The sequence below is a fragment of the Aythya marila genome, assembly GCF_965140915.1.
Source record: "Aythya marila genome assembly, chromosome: 6".
NCBI classification, from domain to species: domain Eukaryota; kingdom Metazoa; phylum Chordata; class Aves; order Anseriformes; family Anatidae; genus Aythya; species Aythya marila.
This window is the reverse complement of record NC_139047.1, coordinates 20,371,655-20,387,910: the sequence shown is the minus strand read 5'-3', so window position 1 is coordinate 20,387,910 and position 16,256 is coordinate 20,371,655. Positions and strand designations below refer to the sequence as shown.

The following is a 16,256-nucleotide window of genomic DNA, read 5'->3' as shown; positions in this document are numbered from 1 at the left end:
AGATTCTGAATTAAGATAGTTGGGAAATTCCATTATAGAAAGAGAGTTCATTTTGGTAGTGGAAAAACTTGAAGATGCCTGTCTGTCGCTTCTGTTGTCTCATAAAACAAAATACATAAAATGCAATTTGATATATTACACTCTGGTAAATAAAAAACAGTATTCTCACTTTTGGAATGTTCTTAAGAATAATGTATCAGTAATTACTATGTGAAAAAAATAACAGAAACCTCAAAACGAATTGGTGGAATAAATACTATCCATTCAGGTTATATTTTTGGTGATAAACATATATGTTTGATGCTGAACTAAAAAGAAGGATATCATGATTCTTACAGGGCTAGACAAAAAACCTCTACCACCATATATATCACATACCACAAAAACTAATTTAAAATAATGTTAAGTCACAAATGGCCGGCATTCAGAAGTCTAGACTAAAGAGGGCCTATACAACTCATTTAGTGGACAGGGTGGACAATGCTCTCTGAACAAACCAGAAACACGCAACAAATTAGATTTGTCTGTAGGATCTCTTCCTTCTTCATCCTATATCCTCCAGGTATGTAGCAAATGAAGTACCTTCAAAAATTATTCACCGAATCCTTATGAATTCCAAGAACAAGGTTGGGAGATAATCTTAGCAGTTAAAGCATTTGAATGTCCTCTTAGGAGAGCCGCAATTCTAGCCCTGTGTAGTGTATTGTATGTTTACAGCTATCTATCATTCATAACGAAGGCCACAGGCAGGTTTTTGCATGTCGCTCACTCTCTGTACATAACTCACCATGTGTGTCTGCTGCATGGTCAAAGTGCTATTCTCTCTCAAAACAAACATACTTTGAAATCCTAACTCTTACCAGGCTTTCCCACATTTGAATCTCCAAAGTAACTGGTACATTCAATGTCTGTGCCACTCTTCCCTTTTCTCCTACATTTGGAATATTTGACTTATTACCTCAACCTTCCATTAATTTAATATTTTATGTTGTATATGTAAAAATTATGTAAGAATTTACCAATACACATATGTAAACAATTCTGATTTATGGTGGCTTCTTCATGGAAATGTATTTTTCACACTCGTCTTATACAAGCAAGGATTAGTGTTAAAACCACTGCACAGCCTTGCGCTAATCAGTTACTGCAGCAGCTGAAGTCTCCTATCAGCTGTGTGGACTTTTTGGGAGATGGAGATTGGAAAAAAAAGATATTACCCATTGGTTTCACAGACAGCTGCTGGCAGTCATGAAATGCTGAGTAACACAGTAATTTCATGTTGCAGAGGCTATCATAGGAGTACTTAGCAAGGTACCACTTTTTCACTTGAGCATCTCCTTGTTCCTTTCTAACACTCCTTGCACTCTGCAGTTCCAGCCACTGCTGCCTGCCTTCTTTGTCTGCAACAACCACCACCTCCCCCCCCCCCCCCATTCTAACCTTTTCATCCTTTCCTATTCATTGCAAAAGTCTGGCCATCCTCCATCACTCTTGCATTGCCCTCTCAGTTGCACACTCTACCTTGACTTGAGTCAGGCAGGCAAGAAGAGAAGAATAAAAAAGGTGACATACCAGGAGGTGAGTCAGCAGAGAAATTCATGCTGTTACCACTTCCTGTGTTACAATGAATACCAACAGTGAAGAAGAACAATTGCAGAAGTCTCTGAACACTGGGGAGAGACACACTGTGCTTCTGCGCTGGGACAGCAACATCTGGCCATGTGTGTGGGCACATGTCATCAGAGCACCATACACAGAGGTTCAGAGAATTTGGAGGACATGCAGATGGAGGTTCTCCAAGATGTGCCCATTTCACTATGCTCAAAACATCTTTCTTGTTGAAAGCAAAAGGCACAGATCTTTTACAGAGGCCACAATGCCTCTTCCTCAAAACATCAGGGCAGGGGGATTATTATTGATAAACCTCACAAGATTATTAAAAATAGTAACCCACACTACCCTCTAATCTTTTTCTTATAAACTAACCTTGACAAAATATGAACATTTGAAATTCAAACGTTATCATAGAACATATTAAGTGGTTAAACACATTAATAGTTGCAGTGTTTGCACTACACTGAACTAAAATAAATAAATAAATAAATAAATAAATAAAAAGGAAAAAAACTATGCATCCATCCTTCTATGTAAGAGAAAAAAAAAAATCTATTTCTCTAATTAAAATAAAAATACCTTCAATTTGATAGTGTTTGGCTGCATTTTCTCACCATCACCGCCACTGTGTCCTCAGGTCTGTCAGGTCCCTTACTGTCCCCAGCTGCTCCCTCACTCCTCTCCTCCTCTCACTGCTTTAACTTCCAGAGAGCTCAGAGGTAAAGGTCTCATGAGCAGTCAGCCTTGTTTCTTACTGTTTCCCAAATACCTACAAGACTCCACCAGCAGTCTCTAGAACAAGACTTCTGCCTTTGACTAAGCGCTCGCTGTTAAAAGTTTTACTATCATATTGAAGTTTTCATTTGGTGGCTACTTTTCCCAGTCCTAGAGTTTTGCAAGAAAGTTTCAGCAAAACATCACTCTCTAGAAACATGTATCAACTGTTATAAACATCAGGCACCAATCTCACATGCCAGACTAAAACCTAATCTTGTGCACTGTCCCATCAGTTATGGTCCCCCAATCTGTCCACCAGCTGCACATACAAATGCACTGCAAACTGCTTGCTGGATAGCTACCTATGCTTTCTGGCAGTGTATGAAATTTGGCAGAAGCATATAGTGCAACTGGGCAAGTTTGTAAGTGTGAGAAGCCTGGTGAGAACCAGGCTTCCAGGCATGCTACTGCAACAGAGATTAAAGCTGTTTATCCAGATGGCCTTAGAAAGACTCTTAAAAGGTAGGAAAAACTTAGACCTGAGATAGCTATTCCTGAGCAGCTATTTATTTACCTATTTTCCAGCAAAAGCTTTTCTGGAATTTGTGAGCACAAATAGTTTTTTAATACACATATATATACATATATTATGGATAAGCTTCATAGCACAAAAAAGAGTCAGAAGCATTTAATATTAAAGTTAATCTGAAGAAACTTTTCTGAAAAATTCTTGTAAATTCAAATCGTCTATGACAAGAATGTTTAAAAAAAATGAAAAAGATTTGAAAATTAAAAGATCAGTGGTATCTCAAATCCACCTGTAAATTTCAACAGCAGAAGTATTGAAATTCTACAGGATAGCTAAAGTATATCTATATGATATATGGAAATTTCCTAGTATTTATAGAAACTTAACATAAGACTTACACTGTAAAATAAAATTAAAATTAAAAGCTTATGGAAAACTTTTATTTACAATGAAATAGAAAGAGATATGTTTTTTTCTTTTTGTGTAACATTTTGAACCACTATTGAAAAGGATATGAATGTACCAAAATTTTAATAGCTATTTTTCTAAGAGGATTGAAGGGAGTTAAAATGTACAGGGCAGAGGTGGCACTGAATCGGAAGATTGCCTTCCCTTTATTCAATACTATAAAGGTCTGAAAAAGAGGAAGAAAAGACATTTTATAAGACATTTTATATTCAATGTAAATGCTCATTTAAAAACCTTTCCTAATGACAATCACCAAAATTATAATTTTTTGAATAGCCAGTACACCAAAAATGAGTCATTTTCAAAATAAGGCTTATTTCCTGTACTTACCTGATGTACAAAAATATAATTTTAAATACAAAATATTTAATTCATTAACATTTCTGTAATACTGCTTTGTTTAACATCCTCAGTATATGATATATTTACATGATCTGTTTCTTGTAAAAAAGATGCAGAAACAATTAACTAAAATTATAATTGTAATTTTGGGTTTTGGTTTCCCATCAAAACCTCTCTCTTCCTGTTCAAAATACCATAAACAGGGAAACTTTACCTGTGGATATCAATGAGGTGTTAATAAGAGAATTCTTTATACAAACTGGTTTAGTAGACTGCCCATTCCTTCTCTCTCTCTCTCTTTTTTTTTTTTTTTTTTTTTTTTAATTCTATTCTGTTTCTTGGTCTTTGTGCTAAAGAGGGAAATAGCAATAAGACATCTAGTCATGACTAGGCAGAGCTCTGAGGACTGTGGACATCTGAATGCACCTTACCAGAGGAGAATAAGAGACACATCCCAGATGACCTCTCTGCAAAATTGTGGTTTGAAGGTGTGAATCTTCCCCAGAACACACAGAACTTGTGAAATTTAATTTTAACAGCTAAAGAGCCTATCAAATTTAGAGAAACATGAAAGCATGCAAGCCTTGCTTCAAAGAACTGATGACGACTTTGTGGGCCTAAAAGCTTGTATGTTTTTCTCAAATAAATCCATGATCCAAATATGAAATACTTGAAGGCAAACCCTACAGACATTGCTTTGCTTACACTGCAGTCCATCATGGCCGCAACAACATTAACAATACAGCACTGGAAATGTGGACTGTCAGGTTTCTTTTTGATGCTCAAGTGCTCTTCAGTTGCATGATCAATCAAAAGAGAATGAAAAACACTGCAGAGGGAAGGATCAGTAAGTTGGAAGAGATCTGCATGCTGTGGAAGGGATGATGCAAGGATTATGGCCTAAATTCAGGTATTGAAGAATCTGACAAAGAAAAAAAGTCTAAAATTGCTTTTTATGTTTTGTCAGAGTTGTACGTTTCTTGGATCAGCTATGATAAAGCCTCCTTTTTATCATTACGTTGCTGAAGAAGTGAGCTGTAAACTAGGATGCCAGTGGAAATGTGGGAAAGGATATTTTGATCTTTTTTGGTATCTGTGAGGTCAAGTTCCACTTTAAGACCATAGGCAAGTGGATTACAAAACTATTTCTGGGAAGGCCATTACACCGAGAAAATATACCAAGGAGGTTCAAGAAGGATGATTCTTTAGTCTGCTTATATTTGGGAAATTTAGTATTTATGGACCGTGAAGTATGGATACCAATCTCTAGGAGCATCCAGAAGATGGAGGGAGATAGGGGTTTCTAACAGTCTGTGGTGGGTACCAAGTACTGAAAGCAGAGAAATCAGGGATAATCCCTGAGGAAAAGTTAGCCCAACTTGCTGGATTCTTCCCTGAGCTGATTCTCTGTCCTGGGTCTGCACAGCACACCTTCCAATAAAGACCAAATCCCTTAATAGTAAGGGTCCTTAATCTTCACAAGTACAAGCTAAAAATCTGTAGGAAAGATTAAGAGGTGTATTTGTTTTCTCTGCTTCTGCACAGAAATGGAGAATTTGCATATGAAACTGACAGCAATGGGATAAAGCTCGAGCTGATGTTCCTAAATTATATTTCCAGTTACAGATAACAACGACCTTTCAAGGGTAACAGGGTTTGACCTTAACTGAAGATTTCATTTTAAATATTGAAGTAACCAAGCAGATGAATTCTTTGGTACAATATTCTGAGGGGAGGCAAATTTCCCCTCTCAGGTCTGTCTCCGGCCCCCAGAGCTCACAGCTCATGCTCCCAGCTTCCATAGCTATGAGGTAGTTGACAAAAAGCACTAAAAATCACACACCCTACCAACTTTGCATCTAAAACTACACCACCTACATTTAGTCAACCTACATCTTTTTAAAAATCTTTGAACACAAGCATATTAAACATACATCTCTTTTCTAACATGCCTTATGGAAAATAACAGCATGCTGGCACTGCTCCAGTTTCAGTCGGAAGCTGCTGCTATTTTAGCTGTTCTACTTTCTGCTGCCCTGCATAAGCAGAACCAACAAGCCTTAAATTTCTTATCTCAGTTCTGATTCTTCACCCAAAACATCTCTGTGATGGGACCCTTGAGAATGATTCTGTTGGTCCTCTGATTTGTAGCCTTAAACACGAACTAAAATTGTATCTCATCTCTGACGGAGAATTTTCCTAAAACATGCAGGTAACAGCTAACATCCAATCCCTGTGTAAGCTTCCCTAGTGAGTCTGTGATATGGCACCCCAGTCCCAGCCCAGATGCAAGCCAGTGTGTAGGCATTGTGGATGAACATGAAGCATTGCACCCAAAGCTGCCAATACAAAGCAGGCATATACCGAGAAAAGCTAAATAAATTCTAAATAAATTATAAGATTAAGATCCGTACATTAAGGATTATGTATACTTTCTAGGGCTTAGGTTTTATAAAGTGCTTTAATGATTTTATAAAGGCAGAGAGCCTGCTCACACTCAAAGTATGCCAGTGTGGATATTAATTCAGTGAAATCCCTAAAGAGAAGTGTCCAATATGCAGCTTTTGTGTCTGTAACCTGGGCCCCAGCTCTGTAACTTCTGTCATATTTGATCTGAACCCAGACACTGCATTCTTTGCAGGGCAAAGAAAGAGGAAGAGTATTTTGACAAGATACAGCTAAGAGGAAAGAATCCACACTGAACAAAAACATAGACTCTGAGAACCTTTCAGGACAGAGAGTTCTTTAAACCTTATTTCTCCTTTCCTTCCCCCTGGTTGACTTCAAAAGTAGTTTCTGAAAGGCTGAGTGCTAATGCATTGCATTTCCACTTCCCACGGTTAGATAAACACCATCTAAAAACTCATAGCACCTTCTGAAAGGCAAGTGGTGACATATTGTTGTGCTGGTAACTTAGATTCACAGCAAATGGTTTCCTGGGGAAAGCCCTAGGGACAGCTAGAACAAAAGACTCATGGCATATTTGAAATTGGCATTTTCTTGTTTTGTTTTTATCTTTTCAAACAATTTTATTCTATATAGACCTTATTTTATTTTTATTTTTTGCTTTGCTAGAACTTTTCAATTCAAAATTATTTCAATTAAAGCCATCTACAATATCTAAAATCATTAGTGCTTTCACATTTTCTGACGTAATGAAGTTAAGTGGTTTTACAGGTTCTTTGATTCTGCAAGTCAAGACAAGTCTGGGACTCCCAGGAGCTAGTGGTTTGATCAGATTAGGTGACTGATATCACCAAGTGCCAGGACAAAAGGCGACACCTCTTCTGACAGATATCAATCAACATCCTTCCGGCAAGAGGCAGGGCATGCAGTGGCAATCAGCAGCAATGCTAAATCTACATTACAGAAGGAAGAAAGTGAAGTAATTCCCATTTAATTCCAACTATCATTTCCCTCCTCTTTAATGTGTCAGCCTAGCTTAAAGACAAAATAGCCTGCCCTTAAAGTAGGGAACTAAGTGGACCAGATTTTGATGCATGCCTGTTGGTCAGATCTTCAGGGATTCCAGCTGATCTTTTCTCTATAGATAGCAGTGTGAACCTCCTTGATCCTTTGTGATGGCAGCTTGAGCATGGACAGGCAGTCACCATTGTACCAGGAACACACAGATTTGCTCTTAAACAGAAGAGGAATGTAAAAAGCAGGTAAAACTCAGGTTCATTTTTGCTCTATTTTAGACAAAATAAAGAGTATTGCAATGACTTAGAATGCTAAACTTAACAGTTCTAACAATAGGCATTACTGAGCACCATGGTCAATAGCGTTTAATTATAGTAAAATCATAAGAATATAAGAACAGATATTATATTATAATAGAAGAATTATGTTCCCAGGGTACAGTTGCTGACATTCAGGCTATCTGGAATACAGTGTAAATCTATACTACTATCAGGTGTGTGACATTGCTATAATAGGCTGTTCTGTTGTCAAACAGAGGTTGTCTGTTTTGACAGATTTTTTGTTTTTGCCTTTCAACTTCAAATTAATATTGGGCATGAATACATCCTCTTTGGTTGTAGGTTTTACATACCCAAACAGAATGCTAGCACACCTATCTGTTTATTTCTATTAACAGGTTTTCCCATTTCTAATCAAAGACTACCTTATCCAAAAATTAAGGCTCTCATACCAGCTCAACACAGTTATTTATTCCTGTCTAATTGTGGATTAGCTTATATAAAATCATGACATGTACAAACCTATTGCTTAAGAAAAGAGTCCCAAAGATGAAATGTGAAACATTCTAGATGCTTCAAATTCCAATGCATGAAAAAAATAATAGTGAATTTGTTCAATCTTGCTACAAAATTGAAAATTGCTGTTGACACATTTGAACCTCACTACTCTTACAGTGTAAGGAGATGATCTGGAAGAATGCATTTTCAAATGGCAGCTTTCAACATTAAGTAAGGAGGGACACTCATTTTTGAAAAAAAAAAAAAAAACATTCCACTGACATTGGAAAAAAAGTGGTGATTCCACAGAACTTAGAGCTTTTGGCAACAGCTCAGCTCTGCTGGCCCATGATATCCTGAAAACAGGAAAAAAACAACAAACAAACAAGCAAAAAACAACCAACAACCCAAAACCCAAGAAACAAATAAACAAAAGCAAACAAGAAACCAACCCCCCTCCCCCGCTGTAGTTAACCATTTTTATACCCTATTTGCAAGTTTGGAAGCCAAACTTATATAGGTTCTGCAGATAAATCAGATATTGTATATGATATATGTTAACAGAGTTGTGAAGCAACAGTGGCATCTGCTAATCCATACACTTGTCTTAAATATTTCTTGCAAATACATATTTCCTTCATTCTCTAGTTTCTCTTTAGACCATTATAATTTCAGATAGCTTCCCCAGGCAGCAGTTTCTAATCTCTAATCATCAGGCAGCAGCTGTCAGACTGTTACATTGGCATACTTTGTGCTGACTGACTCCTTGGCTTTAGAAGATGGAATTCAGAGAGGGGTAAAAAGAAATCTGTAAAATGGTATGAAGGTGAATGCACTGTGCATTAAGAGTCTTTTGATTCTTCATGGAGATGTTCCCTACTGCTTCAGGCTTTTCTCAAACTATTTCTCCTTCTGAGGCTTGGAGGAGCATCAGCTGCTACCAAGACTCTCAAAAGACAAGTGAAGCAAGACAAAAGTCTTTCCAGAATTCACATATAACTATGTAAGAAAATACAGGAAGTAGATATTTTAAAATCAAATTATTGATGTAAAATTGAAATAGCTGTTGGAATTTTTGTTAGGAAAATCTATTTTCCTCCTATTGAAGGAAGGAGGAAGGGAGGAATTTCTAGTGGGTGAGAAAGTTTTTTCATGTCTTTGAATGAAAGATCTGTTTCTTTTCCTATACGATAGAAGACTGAAGCACATAGTGGAATGTGCCTAGTGGAAGTGGATGTGCAGACCAGAATGAGAGAATCCCAGCAGGAATTACTGTATGTGTTATTTGCTGACAAAATTTATTTAGTGTGCAAATTAAAAGATTCTTCATTCCACATAGGCAAGATCTAGAAACTTGATTGAATATGTTCAGATAGTTTTGCTTCATTTCTTGCACCCTGTCAGACCTGCCTAATACAATAGCTTTTCACCTCCATCCATGAAAGGACTGAACAGGTCTTCAGTTTCTAAGGGCTCAAGAGACATACCTGTTGGTCATACCAAGCATGTCTTCCCCTGTGTAAGACACAGAGGACTGGTTGATTTGACTGTAAAGGTCCAGGATGCACTGTGGGCAGGTAGGGATATAATGATGCATGATTTTTGTATCATAAACAGTCAGACACAATTAGTATGGAACTCCACAAGGCCTGCTTTTACAGAAACAGATCTTTTATCTTTGTAAAAGTAGAGCTGTGATTTAAAGATAAAACTTCGTACACTGTGAATGGCAGATAAAGGCACTTTCAGAGGCATCAAATAATAAAGATAAAAATATTGTTCTTTCACATAGTATTTTCTCTCTTGTCAAAACAGGACTCATAAATCACATAAAATTTAGCACGCTAAAAGACACTTAGAATACAGCACACTGTGCAAATCAAAATAACTCCTGTCTTGATATTTATAGAGTTTTCATAACCACAGTATCTAATAATTAAACTATCACCCAAGCTAGCTATCACTATGAGCTGTAAAGCTTTTCTGCTGTACACAGACTGTAACAGAATCATCCTGGAAGGACTGCAGAGTTGTTCAAGGCCAGTTACAACAGAAACTTTAAAAGCAGCTTTACATTCTCCTTATGATATTTCCCACTTATCCTTGCACTTCTCTGATTCCATATATTTCCCTAGAATTTGCTACCAAAGCAGAATCCTGGGACCAAATTGTATTATAGATTGGTTCATGCTGTCATTTTTAAATATAAAGAACCTCAGAGAAAGTGTGTAACCCTGTACTTAGTTTAAATAACTCCTTACTTTTTTTTAAGTTTGCAAAGTATTTCATTTATAATATATGCACTTTTTTGTACATACTATATTATTACACTTAGAATCCTTACATTTATTCAAAACCAAAGACTATTTAGTATGTTTCAGTTTTGATGTTCATATTAATTCAATTATATCAAAGGATATAAATCTGTATAAATTTTGATGTAAACTAAAAGAAAACAATGAATGGTTAATAACCACTAAGGAGATGGGTTGTGTCCTGTGCCATAGGGGACAGTGGGCACTTTGCTACTGATTTAGAGATCAGTGTACAGGAGAATAGATTTAAATTCTATTTATTTATACCCTATTGTTTAACCAAATTATGCAGTCAGTCATCATGTTACATTTAGTGCCATTTGATAAATTCGATGTTAAAAATCATACTTTTTAAAATGCATCCTTCTGTAGAGGACTCATGCATGAAGGGCACATGAGGCTAAATTTGTTCTAAAGCATGCATTAGCTAAAACAACTTTGTATAACAAGATATTAAATATTTATTACCACCTTTCTGGAAGGTGGAACATGTATATGCCACTGGCATCTAACACTTTCTGCTATTGTATATCTAGCCCTTTTAACAATGCTCAGCTGTTTCTGCATTATTAGAATGGCATTTTCCTACATGGTTGTCAGTTAACAGATGAAGAAACAAACTGTATTATCCACTGTAAGTAAATGAAATAAACATGATGAAGCATTCCAAACATTGTCATATGAACAGGATTGATATTAGACTCACTTTTTTATTGATATAATATGGGTCCATGTCTTCCAAGGGCTCTGACACCATTCCTGGAGGTATGTCACCATATATAAATGGAAGTGTTTTTCCTGCTTCCAAGTCACTGTTTGGCTTTGGCCCATTTTCATCATCATTGTCTTTACGATCTTGTTTGGAATTCTTAGCTTTTTCTGCAGCAATACGTTGTTCAATAGCTGCAAGAGACTCTCTAGTGAAGTATTGGAAGCTGTCTGGTCCTGGTGGTACAAGCACTGGCTGCTCCATCTTTTCATCCTGCACATTTTAATTAGCATTCACTCTTCTGCATAGGAAAATTCTAAAAGAAGGCAGAAAATAAAATTTAAACAAACATGTTACAATCACTGAGTAAGAAAGATATTACATTTATTTTGAAATGCTTTTGTTTATGCAATGTGTGCTTGTAGCCCAGAAAGCTGACTGTATCTGGGGCTGCATCAAAAGAAGCACGGCCAGCAGGGTGAGAGAGGTGTTTCTCCCTCTCTACTTCACTCTCATGAACCCCCCAGTAAAAGAATGACATGAACCAGTTTGAATGAGTCCAGAATGTGTTTGAACGTGGCCAATGAAGCCACAAAGATGATCGGAGGGCTGGAGCATCTATCCTGTGGAAACAGGCTGAGTGAGTTGGGGCTGTTCAGCCTGGAAAAGGGAAGACTCTGGGAAGACTTTACAGTGGCCTTCCAGCACACCTAAAGGGGCCCTACAGGAAAGCTGGGCCTGTAAGGGAGAATGGTTTTAAACTAAAAAAAGGGAGGCTTAGATTAGATATTAAGGAGAAATTCTTTACTCAGAGGGTGATGTGTACATTGCAGCTGAAATACATTGCAGCTGAAAAGAATAAACCTGATGAGAGAAAAAAAAAATCCTGTTAAAAATAACAGATCCAACATCTTTCATGCTGCTGAAAATTTTCTGATGACATCAGACATAGAGATGAAATGCGTATTTGGGCACACAATGGAGTATATTTCTCATGCCTGAATTTCATGAGGTGACTTCACTCTCTACCCATTGCTGGGGTGTTTGAAAAATGATTAGTCAACCTTTCAGGAGAGTGAAGGATCAATGCAGGTCAGTACACTTCAAAATAAGCAAGGGATGTAGAATGACAGAGAAGTAAGAATAAAAGATGTGGCTGGGAGGGGTTCATATTGACACAAATAAAAACAAGATAAATAAAAACAGAAGTTAGAGAAAGAAGCTGAAAAAAAAAAAAAAGAAAATAGGACATAAATGGAAAAAAGAGGAGACAGCATATCAGTGTAGAAAGAATTAGGAGAGTGAAGAATGTGCAATGGAAAAATTAGGGAGAATGGAAGATAATAAGTATAAAAAAAATGTAGAGATGAAAACAAAGAAAAATTGTCAAGTAGTAAGTAATAAGCCCCCAAATCCTGTAGATCATTAATGCCAGGGTGAGCACAACCATCTTAAACACACAGAACAGATGTATTCAGCAGTGGAACGCAGTAGATAAATTATGAAAGAGGGGTCAAAATAGTTATGGAATCTGCAACCCATATTTTACCGAGGTGTATACAATCATTAGCCACAATCAGAGGAAGAGATTCTAAAGAAATAAGATTTGTCTTTGTAAAAAAATTAAAAAGGTGCTGATCTACTCGAACCCAAGGTATTAACCCATGCAGACTGTATCCAGAATCAGTTCTCTAAACCTAAAAGACCTAACCTCTTTAAACCTCTGAACCTCATTTCTAATCCTAGAAGGAATCAGCATCTTCCTTCTTCTTTCTCCATTAAGGGTAAAATGGATACAAGTGTACCTGAAGCAATAAGGATTTAAAACCTTCTCTTCCTCTACATAAATAGCATTCTCCAGCCATTCTCCAGATATTCCTCAGCTCCCCGTTTTATGGTTAGGTTTACTTCTGGGAATCAAAAATTCAAGCCCCTAATTACTGAACAATTACAGACATACAGTTTGCATGCTCTGTGATTAGTTTCTAATATTCAGAAACACACTGTTGCTATTGAGAAAGAAACATAAAAACCTACAATCAGGCTTTTCTCTTCTCAGTTTATTTTAAAAAGGAAGGGACAAAGGGACGGATTTCTTACCAACTTCTCTCCCTCTGGAGTGAATGATGTATCAGAGATTTTTTTTTTTCTCTTCTACATCTTCATTTGTGTTTCATTGACTTTCTGATGTGCAATGTATTGGTAGGCAAAACATTTCAAATTCTGTAAAACAAGGTACTTGGAATTTTTATAGAATAGAATCATTGTGTTTCTTCTGAATTTTCCCCGGTGACATATATTTGTATATACTTTGCAGTGTATGGATTGTTTTAAGACAGTTAATTCCAGAGCACACTCAATATACTCTGTGCACAGACCATCTGTAAACCACATTCAGAAGTCTGAAGTTGTTCAGTTGCATCTGTGCTATTGCACAATGTTGATCTGCCCATGCATATTAAGTCTGAAGCATCTAGAGCTGCACTGGATTAGCTACTCACACAACGACCATCTGGGCAATATACATGCAATTAATTCAGCACTTCCATGATGGATCTGATTTACTGTACACCTTACATAGTCATAAATCTATGCATGCTTATGGAATAACTCCAGATCAAATATCCACAGAGCTTTAAAAAAATCTAGTCTTTAAGTTTCACCTAGGTAAATTTACTAGGCAAAATGAAGGGACTTGTCAGCAGATAGATGGAGAAATGGTGTCTCATCTAAAAGTGATGCCAAAACAGTTGCATGCTGGCCTATGTGGAAGTCAATTAGACTATACTTAACTCTCTGAAAAAGAGGCAGGTTTTGACAAGGTTTTTTTTCTAATCTGAAAAACATTAGCTGTTTGCCATTAGCTGCTTTCATGATCTTCATTGCCGTAATAACTAACAGTAACAAAAGTTTCCAGAGAATTTGCTCAGGATGATCTTGGCATACTGCAATACTGCAAATACCTGAACTTTAGTAAGCTAATTTATTTCTGTAATTGATTTATGAGCCATAATAGTGTGCTTCTATATTTGATCTTCTGTGACGACACCCCTACATTTAAATTCATCATCCATTTGCCATATAATTTAATGAATGTTGAGACGTTGAAGTTCCAGTGGACCCTATGTGATAGAAATGTAGGATTTTGATCGTAACAGACAAGTTTAAACAACACTTATGATACAACAGGTTTCATTCATACTTTCACCTACAGAAACACCTACATAAAGTCTTCCACGATCACTTTTCTGTCAGAATGCTGAGATGAAACCTAACCTCTAACAAAACCAAACAAAAACTCTTCCTGCTTCTCCCACCCTTTGAGGTGCCAAAATTCTCAGCAATATAACTTTTAATATTAGTTAGCATTAATTTTACTCAATAAGCATAGAAGTATGATTAACTTTAAAAAAGCTGTAGCTTCTCAGATTTACTGTATAGCAATGTGCTGTGTGCCATGCTTATCTACATACATATCTAGAACTACATAGATATTAACTTTCTCCCATGGTTAATGCTGCAGGTGTGTAGACACGGTGAACAGACAAGAATGGTATTTTTGTTTTTCAGTTGACATAGCCATGTCAGGCACAACGGAACATGCAGCAAGCAAGCATGAATTAGAGAATAACTTATGTACCTTTTGGGGGTAAAACATTGCATGCATCTGAAGTACCAGTGGATTAATACCTCTGCCTCCCCCACCCTACTATATTCAGCTGTATTCTCCAGTTTCTCAGTTTGGGTGAACTGATGGTGAGACTAGATTTGTACCCTTCCACAGTGCAATATGAGATGGTGCAGCTCTAGTTCATCATGGGTGAATGTATTTCCAAGATGAAGCGGAAAGATGAGTGCAAAAGGAAAGGTACTTGAGTCTTTCAACAAATGCATCACATACTCTTTTGCACTGTTACTTGCAGAATTAATGACTCACAGGACTCTTCATTATATACACCCCAAAATAAGATTTTTTACACTTAGTGATGTAAGAAACAAGTAATCTATCACCACTAATAGAAAATAAAAATAGCATCAAATGAAATATTAAGTGATTAGCAAATGAAACTGGACTGTTTCATTGTCTGGTTAACCTTCCTTTGAATTTCAGAAAGCTACCCTTAAATGTCTGTACACACTGCTGTTTCCTCATACTATCCAGTACTGTGAAACTGATTGCTAAGGGAAAACAGACAAGAGCATTCTGCTAGACTAAGCAGAATTTAATCTTTGCCGTTCACTTTGCCCTTGCCTTGTGACATACATTATGTTTTTGCTTTTGGCATAAACTAACAAATCAATTTTTTAAAAAAATCATACATTTTACTATTAAAAAAAAAAAGCATCATCATAAAGACTAGCATTAATACTTTGAATTGCAATAAGATGACATTGGTAACTTCACTTTCATTTCAACTATCAGTATATTAGTAAGGTTATCAGTGATATGCACAGGTATTGTCACCTGGCTGATTCAAGGCACAACATAACAAATCACAGCTACTACAAATCAAGGTAGATAAGTGAATCTACATGTGAATTCACACAGCACAAATCTCTATGGAACTTTGCTTCTTATTGTTTATTGGCAGAGTTTCTCTGTATTTCTGAATTATCAACTAGTCATTATGATTCATGCCTTCAGAACACAGAATAAAATTGAATAACCTTCCGCAAAGTGTAGATTTTTGGGAGGAGAAGTGGGGACGTGTTGCCAACTATTATGGCTTTATATGCGAGGAGTAGAGCTGAGGAGTAGACCTTCTTCCTGTCTTCACAGAAGACGAGCCTATATCTGGCCTGTTTATCTCCATTTTAGGGCTACTACAGGTAGCTCTGAAATTAGGTAGCTTATCCAAAGCAACACACTTAGCAGAAGAACAGAAATCAGATTAGGTTCTTAAGACTGCACAATTTTTTATGACTCCCTGTAGCTCATATATAAAATTAAATTCAATTCTAATGAACAGATTTATAAAGGAAACATGCATATTATCAGTCTGATAATAGTATTCTAGTATAGTATCAGAAGTAGAATGGTATCAGAACAAGGCACATACTTATGCATTGACAAATAAGCGAATTATCTGAAATACTGAAAGCAATAAAATAACATATATTTGCTCAAGTAAACATCTGTGCTTTGCAGCTAGGTATTTCCATTATATAAGCTGATACCCAGCAAAGATACTGGCACAGGAAAAGAAACATAGAAGGGGAGCAATGAGCAGAGTGGATCACTATTTGCCACAGAGTTGCAAATAATTAAGGGTAGCTATGTGATTTAGGAAGGCAGTTTAGTGCCTCAGTCTAGACTGCCCAACAGCCAGAAAGCAGAAGACAAAGAGAGGAAATGCAGTTAA

The 16,256-nt window shown here is 36.7% G+C and overlaps 1 protein-coding gene across 1 annotated transcript in view; it reads right to left on the bottom strand.

Annotated features, from left to right (window-relative positions):
* LOC309879845 (sodium channel protein type 1 subunit alpha) overlaps positions 1 to 11,157 on the bottom strand; it is a gene marked incomplete at both ends in the record, with an annotated part of 68,837 nt that extends 57,680 nt beyond the window's left edge. Inside the window, 2 exons of the mRNA XM_082764111.1 lie at positions 3,361 to 3,494; positions 10,891 to 11,157. Of these exons, the coding sequence (XP_082620237.1) occupies positions 3,361 to 3,494; positions 10,891 to 11,157 (401 nt within the window). The remainder of the gene's footprint in view (positions 1 to 3,360; positions 3,495 to 10,890) is intronic.
* Between the last annotated feature and the right edge of the window lie 5,099 nt (positions 11,158 to 16,256).